At 42.8% G+C, this 7,999-nt stretch overlaps 1 protein-coding gene across 1 annotated transcript; it reads left to right on the forward strand.

Annotated features, from left to right (window-relative positions):
• The first annotated feature begins 82 nt into the window (after nucleotides 1-82).
• rhoua (ras homolog family member Ua) lies at nucleotides 83-7,151 on the forward strand. The gene is made up of 4 exons (XM_056607642.1): nucleotides 83-948; nucleotides 1,257-1,315; nucleotides 1,733-1,921; nucleotides 3,870-7,151. The coding sequence occupies exons 1-4, from the start codon at nucleotides 681-683 to the stop codon at nucleotides 4,146-4,148; spliced, it is 795 nt and encodes a 264-aa protein (XP_056463617.1). The 5' UTR covers nucleotides 83-680; the 3' UTR covers nucleotides 4,149-7,151.
• Nucleotides 7,152-7,999: the final 848 nt, after the last annotated feature.

Consider the following 7,999-nt stretch of genomic DNA (forward strand, 5'->3'; position numbering starts at 1 on the left):
CTTGTTTCTGTTAAACACACTGTGGCCATGGCGCTAGCTGGGGGCCGTCACTTTTACAGAGGCGGTGTGGGGACAATAGTTGTAATACTGATGAAGAAAGCGAGAAGGAAAGAAAGAGGGTCGGAAGGAGGATTGTAAAAGAGTATCTTAAGATATTCGTCTACTGACCTTTTAGAAAATATTGAAATTACAAGTAGGCCTATCCATATTTCAAGAGTCACTATTTGGCTTGTCACTTATAGGGCGACCCATATATGTATTATCTCTCTCCCCCTCTCCCCGTGGCTCTCCCCCCGACTCCAGAGAGTATGTGATGTCATCCTGTTGACGAGCAGAGGAAGCGGCAGGGTGTGTGGGTCGGGGGCGCGAGCTGGGTCGGGCCGAGTTGACTGGAAATATTCTTTTGATCGGAACCGATGAACGAAACAAGTCTTTTTGGATTAGGTTACAATTCAACGTCACTGTAAAACAATCGCTAAACCTGTCTCTATTTGACACCAACTTGAAGTTTAAACTTTATTGTGTAGCCGACACTATGGATACTAAATCGACATTGACAGATCAACAGAGAAACTTATTTGGAGATGCCAGCGGAATAATGAGGTATTTAAGAAGTCGGCCAAACCAGGAGTAAATGTGTTACTTGGGTCTCCTGTAGCCTACGTATCATTCACAAGCCAATGCCTCCGCGAGGTGAGGGACCATGTAATCCAGCAGCGGCGTCCCCTGCCCCCCCTGTCCCGCCGAGGAGATTCCGAAGCCGGGACAAGGCTTCCGGGAGAACCCACAAGTCATGGCCAGGGTTGTGGGGGAACGGAGGGGCGCAGAGGAGGGTGAAGTGTGTGTTTGTAGGCGACGGAGCTGTAGGAAAAACCAGCCTGGTGGTCAGTTACACCACCAATGGTTATCCCACAGAATACGTCCCCACTGCGTTTGACAATTTCTCAGGTAGAGCTCGTATAACTTGTTTTCCGTACCCTGTAATTGTACAGTTGTTGGGTCTGATTGATCTGTTCTTATACATTTCACTAAATGTGTTATGGTGTATTCATTAACATGCAAATGTATAGTTGTTGGATCAGGTTGGTCTGGTCTGATTCATCCTAACTAAATGTTATTTGTTTCAGGAAAACCGAGTAGACCGTGACAATTGTAACTTTCATGGATAGAGTTGATACGCGGGTACAGATAGTTTCCACTGTTGTGAGAATAACTTTGGGGGGTGATGTGGTGTGTGGGATGGATGTAATCTATAGCTGTGGTGTCCGTGGATGGCCAGCCAGTCCAACTTCAGCTCTGCGACACAGCTGGCCAGGTATGAGGTATCTCATAAATTGTTATATATATATATATATAAGTATAGATATGTATATATATATATATATATATATAATATATAGGTATATTAGATATATAGTATGATTCATAGTTCATTAAATTGTTGTATTATTATAAATAATAAATGGGTAATTCGTTTTTCAGATGAAATGTTCATGGATATAAAAAATACTTGCATTCCACCACAACTGAAGACAGTTGTGGTGTATATTTAAATCCACACACACTCATACACACACTCACACACGCACACGCACGCACACACACAGCAACACTTGCTTCCCCTTACTCTCTCTGGCTCCCTTCCTCTCTGTCCCTATACATCTCTCTCTCTCTCTCTCTCTCTCTCTCTCTCTCTCTCTCTCTCTCTCTCTCTCTGTCCTTGTACTCCCAGGATGAGTTTGACAAGCTACGGCCCCTGTGCTACACCAACGCCGACGTGTTCCTGCTGTGCTTCAGTGTGGTTAGCCCCGCCTCCTTCCAGAATGTCCCTGAGAAGTGGGTACCGGAGATCCGCAGACATGCCCCCTTCACGCCATTGGTCCTTGTGGGGACACAGTGTGACCTCCGGGAAGACGTTAAGGTGTGTGTGTGTGTGTGTGTGTGTGTGTGTGTGTGTGTGTGTGTGTGTGTGTGTGTCTGTGTGTGTGTCTGTGTGTCTGTGTGTCTGTGTGTGTGTGTGTGTGTGTGTGTGTGTGTGTGTGTGTGTGTGTGTGTGTGTGTGTGTCTGTGTGTGTGTTCAGCCGTCAATCATCAATCACTGTGATAAACAATGAAACAAACAAATAGTCCAAAAAAGCGATTTACATACATATTATCAATGGTGGATTCAGATATATGTCACTAAGGAGCAGGTAGGGTCTTTGAGATTTTGCTCAAGGAGAAACACCATAACCATAGTCTTTGGCGTCTTCCTCAAGGACTAACACCATAACCATATTCTTTGCCGTCTTCCTCAAGGAGTAACACTATAACCATAGTCTTTGTCGTCTTCCTCAAGGAGTAACACCATAACAATAGTCTTTGGCGTCTTCCTCAAGGAGTAACACCATAACCATAGTCTTTGGCGTCTTCCTCAAGGAGTAACACCATAACCATAGTCTTTGGCGTCTTCCTCAAGGAGTAACACCATAACCATAGTCTTTGGCGTCTTCCTCAAGGACTAACACCATAACCATAGTCTTTGGCGTCTTCCTCAAGGACTAACACCATAACCATAGTCTTTGGCATCTTGCTTAAGGACAATCCAGGGCAGTGTTCTGTGGGCGTTTGGGGAATCGAACCTATTACCTCATTCAGCTTGGAGTCAAACTGCCCACTATGCTATCCTGCCCCCACTGGAAATATTGTGAGGCAAATAAACAAATTAACTGTGTTGCCTCTCCAGGCATACATTTAATTTACCTACATTTATTTCTTAAATAATTATATGTAAAACGGGATGTGGATAATTACTTTACAGTTGAAATTAGCTCATGTATAAATTCATATTATTCTGCTATTTTATTATTATTATTACGTCACTATCGGTTTAGACACTTCCTGTGAAGTCTCTTCCTGTAAGACTTACCTGTGTAGAAGGAATGGCAGACATGTGAATCATCTGAATGTAATCTGCTAGCATCCACTTGGAAGCATCAAAGAGGCAATGCCGTAAGTTTGTTAATTGTTAGAGGACATGTTAAAAATAATATATTATGGTGGATTAAAAACGTTTTGGATAGCAATTGTGCACAAGCTAATGTAGAATATCTACATACAGTGTTAGACAGTTAATATTATTATTTACAACTCTGCACAACGTGATGTTTAGTCATAAATGGACACACAATATTTTTGTATTTTATTTGCAGTTTTCACCGTCTGTTGATGAGGAAGTGTGACAGTAAATGGTCAACCCTACTATGACTGTCTTCATTGGCTACGTTTTTAACTCTGTTTAGTCAGAGTTACAACACACTGCACCAGAACACTACATTAATGCTGCTATCCATTTGGATGTACGAAGTGGTAAAGTCGCAAATCTCCCGGCTTTCTTGCAGCATTTCACTGAGGCACGCCCCCCTTTGGTCGTAGTATCTCGTCGCTTTCAAAGTAGAGCGAGCAGAGCTGTACAACTTGTAAAGAAGATGGCTGCGCCCATAGTTATGGGGGGTTGAGATGTATTTTCTTTGTATTGTACCACGTGGAGGTTTTAAGGTCGTTTTTAAATCCTCTTACACACTTGATATTCATTGGCTGCTTAATCCGGTAACCAATTTATGCATTGCACGGTCATGCTTTTCTTGCAATTCAATGTAAAGTTGTGTTTTCAAGCTGATTTGCTAAAGAGGCTATGTTGCTAATGATGAATAGCCTGCTACTAATCCACCTCGTGGCTCGACAGAAACACAAATGACAAACTGGAAGGCTGGAGCAAGGGAAATACGTCACGTTCTCGCTGAAGCTGGTCGTTCGTACCAGCGTACCATCCAAATGGATAGCAGCATAACTCTCCCACCCTTTTATCTCCCCTGCGTCGGTCCTGGTAGGTTCTGATTGAGCTGGCCAAGTACAGGGAGCGCCCGGTTGAGATGGCCGACGCCAGGGACTGTGCGGTGGCGATCGGCGCCGTGGCCTACACTGAGTGCTCCTCGCTGACCCAGAAGAACCTGAAGGAGGTGTTCGACACGGCCATCGTGGCCAGCCTGCAGGACCACGGAGCCGGCCCGGCCCGTGGGAGCAAGCACCGGCGACGGCAGCAGCAGACGGCCCGCAAGAGGAAGGACCTTTCCAAGTCCTGGTGGAGGAGGTACTGCTGTGTGGCCTGAGTGAAGACCCCCCTCCTGGAACTAGGGTGTCCCCCAAGGTCTTGCCTTCTGGGCGGTGTTTGGGTCATGGTTGAACCAGAGACTTGCTGAGGAGGGGCGATGTGAGGGGGACGTGGTCTGTCGTCTCTCGTCTCCTTCAGGTTGTCTTCTCCACCGTTTGTTTTTGTACTACTGAGCCATGTCTGAATGAAGAGGATTTGGTGTCATGAATCTGAGGTGACATTAGGGTCTTCCTTAAGTTGAGGATTGGTTCCTGTCCAAAAGGCTTCAGTGTGGAAGGTACTGCTTCTGTATCGAGGAATTTAAACATGAAACTGACTAAAACCATGTTCATGGGCAGCGCTTTAATCGGCTGTGGTGTTCACATAGCCGTTTACTGGTTCAAAGTACCCTAAACTACCCTAAACCCTAGGGTGTGTCTCGGATCCTAACTTCCTTTGTTTGGCTGCAGCGTATTTTGTTTCTTAATGTTTGTAAATGCAGAAAGACAATCTACTTCCTTGGTTCAAATGTCCAGTATGCTTCTAATATAAGGGTTCTTGAGTTGAAGGTACTTATAGAAACCACATGCCTCAGACTGATGTTTGGATCAGCAGCCGTTTGTATTCAATCTGACTACATCAAACTAGGTCAAATCGGTCCAAATCACAAGAAGTGTTACGCCAGGGCCTTTTTGCAGAATGCTTAAACTTAGTTCAACTATGTTTCTCTTCTTTGATTAGGGGATTATTTAACCATAACATCATGACTTTTTGTTACAGCAATGGTTGAAACACTGGGCCAAAAGAAATATTTCCAAGGTTTGGAAAATGGATCACTGATTTCAGATGTTGTCTAGTTGGGTTACATTGATTCAGTTAGTTTACAATTCTGTGATTTTATCATATTATTACTGTTTTTATTAAGCACAATGAGGGCAGAGATCACACACACAATGTTCCTATGCAATCTTTGGCTTTAATTACTTTTTTTGCAACTGTATAGCATCATTATCTCACTTTTGTGACACACATGTCATGCTCCTTCTAATCCCTAGTATTGACAAACATCTTGTCGAGCAAGTGGTCACATGATAACCGGCTCAGACTGGCTTTCAACCCCTACCTCCTTTCAGACCTAAACAAATACTCAAATCTTTTGTGATATACACAACGTATTAGTTTCTGCCATGATTCTCAAGTATGGGCCCTTGAGAATCATATGACTGAAGTTGTCCTTTTGAAATGGTCACTTGTCATTTATATTGTTTTGGAAGTAAAGAGTTGCATTCTGCACAATGCATACCGTGCACAAATGTTTATCACACAAATTTATATAAATGTAAAACATTTTAAATCCATCCACCGAAAATGTAATCTTTGTAAAGAGTAGTTGAGTAGAGAGTAGTTGTCCCCAAACGTTGTCAATGAGGTTGAACCAGTGTTTGTTTTCAGAACTTCAAGCAGCATTCCCATGAAGATTATCCCTCACTGTTAGTCAGCTTGTGAGTGCTGGAGTAGGCTGACTTTTGCCTTGAGATTCAACTCACCTCAGCTCAGTTTCTTGTAAATGAAATTGGGTCAACACGAGAAGTCAGCCAAAGAACTCATCATACTGTGTTTGTTTTGTGATATAAATCATAAGCCATGATAGTCAAACTATCTTTTGTGATACTGAATTAATCATTTTACATTTTTACAAATACGATGACTACGTAGTACGTGATTACCCCATAGCCTCTTTCGTAACCAACCCAACACCCAACAGCTGTTGGGGTCAAACACTTGCCACAGTACAGCTTGAATTTGGCCTAACCTCCAATCCATGCCCTGCTGAAATGTTGTCTTTCACAACCCAAACTAAAGTACAAAGTCAGATCACACCAGAAGGCAGGTTGTGTCTCATTGGAAGGTATGGACGTTTTTATGGCGGTTGCGGCTTGAATGTGTATCTCAGAGTGAATGAGTTGGCTGTCGCTAGCTCCCACTCGTGATGGCAAATCCATTGTTTCTGTTGCGGGCATAGGCATAATACAATGCTTGTTTGTGTGTGTGTGTGTGTGTGTGTGTGTGTGTGTGTGTGTGTGTGTTTGTGTGTGTGTGCAGGGAGTTTCTGGTGGAGTTAAGAAAGTAGGCTGAAGTGCAAAGGTCTCCGTAATGGCTCACACTTCTACGGTATATCAAATTCTCCACTTGAATCAGATGGAGTGCAACGCCGGTGTACGTTTCATATCGTCTTGGTTTCAGCGGTGGAGTAGAGCTGCTGAATGGAGCTGTGCTGTCAATCTTGTCTCAAATGTTAAAGATTAGAGCTTTGATGAGCAGCAAAAGATTGTGTGTTAACAGCAGGGCTCGGCTATGTTGGGGGGGAAACAGCTCTCAGAAAGGGTGTTATTGTGTGGGAAGAAAAGAAGAAGGAAGGCCTGTGGCCGGTGATGTCCTTGGAAAGGGGAGTGGATGTGCAAGGCTAACGTCTCAAGATGTCGCTGATTGTCAGAGGTTCCCAAATAACTCAGACGATAAGCCCAGTGTCTCACACACTGTCGACGACTGTGCCTGTGTGTGTGTGTGTGTGTGTGTGTGTGTGTGTGTGTGTGTGTGTGTGTGTGTGTGTGTGTGTGTGTGTAAATGATGAGAATGACATGCAAATGTAAACTGACATGGATTTATTGTTTTTAATGTTCAACGTTGCATAATGCTAACGGAGACTCACTTCACATCTCAAAGAGAAACAACCAGGCCGTCCAAACTGCTGTGAAACCAGTGTTCTACTCGGTAACCACCAACTCATGACTCATGACCGCCATGAGAACACTTCAAATGGGTTTAAAATGCTTTACTTGATTAATTGAACTGATGTATTGTTGTACATGTTTGTACAGATGTTTTATACCTTTCATAATAAATGAATAATGATATCACCATGATGTTTTTTGCGGTTTCATTCCAAATCAGGGCACATCGCTTGCCGTTACTGTACTGACCAAACTTACCTATGACACCTTGTATCTTCCATTTCGAATATCGTTTTCAACAAATGTTTTTTACCTTAAAAGTTTCAATATACTCTGAAATACTAATATTATACATACGAAAATGATGTTATGTGAAAAGTTTTTTGTTGCAATTTGTAAAAAAATACATCTATTTATTTTTAACGTGGTTTTGTATAAAATATTTGCTTGCTCAATTAATAGTGGTTTAAAACATGTGTTTTTATACTCAGCCTGTTTTTATTTTTTTCATGTGGTGTTATGTGGGCATTCAGTCCAGCTTGCTTGGTGTTAACAACATGTGTGACGGCTCTGCTGCACTGGACCAGCAGGGAAGAGGAGGATATGCATGGAGCAGCACTCAGACAGAGCACAATACAGGCGCAACCACACCTGGACACACGCAATTATGATTATAAAGAAGGGGATGGTTCTATAGGGGTGTTATGGGATGTTATGGTTCTATAGGGGTGGTGATTCTATAGGGGGGGGTGGTTCTTTAGGATGTTACAGTTCTATAGTGATGGTGATGTATTTATTTGCTATTATGGTACGTGGGTTTGTGTGTGTGTGTGTGTGTGTGTGCGTGTGCGTGTGCGTGTGTGTGTGTGTGTGTGTGTTTTGATATCTCTTACCAATCAAAGTTCAAATATGATTGCAGCAAATCGAATATAATCAATCAAACAAATCACACAGCTATTCTTGATGAACGGTAGAGAGATCGACTGATGATAAATAAAATAAAAGAGGATTGAGAGGAGAGTATGAGAAAGAAGTAAATAAACAGATTGTAGCCATAACGGCAAGATAAGTGTCCTAAAATATCAAAGGGGAGTATTTACAGAAAATAAACTCGTAACAGAGGGCTGATTGAGTTAGA

This window comes from Gadus chalcogrammus, chromosome 14 (assembly GCF_026213295.1).
Source record: "Gadus chalcogrammus isolate NIFS_2021 chromosome 14, NIFS_Gcha_1.0, whole genome shotgun sequence".
Classification (NCBI taxonomy): domain Eukaryota; kingdom Metazoa; phylum Chordata; class Actinopteri; order Gadiformes; family Gadidae; genus Gadus; species Gadus chalcogrammus.

Bases quoted from the DNA above. Each gene is read 5' to 3' on its own strand.
- rhoua (XM_056607642.1), top strand. From the start codon at position 681: ATGCCTCCGCGAGGTGAGGGACCATGTAATCCAGCAGCGGCGTCCCCT. The intron at 1,316-1,732 runs GTATGAGGTATC...TTGTACTCCCAG, and splicing joins TCTGCGACACAGCTGGCCAG to GATGAGTTTGACAAGCTACG. The intron at 1,922-3,869 runs GTGTGTGTGTGT...CGGTCCTGGTAG, and splicing joins ACCTCCGGGAAGACGTTAAG to GTTCTGATTGAGCTGGCCAA.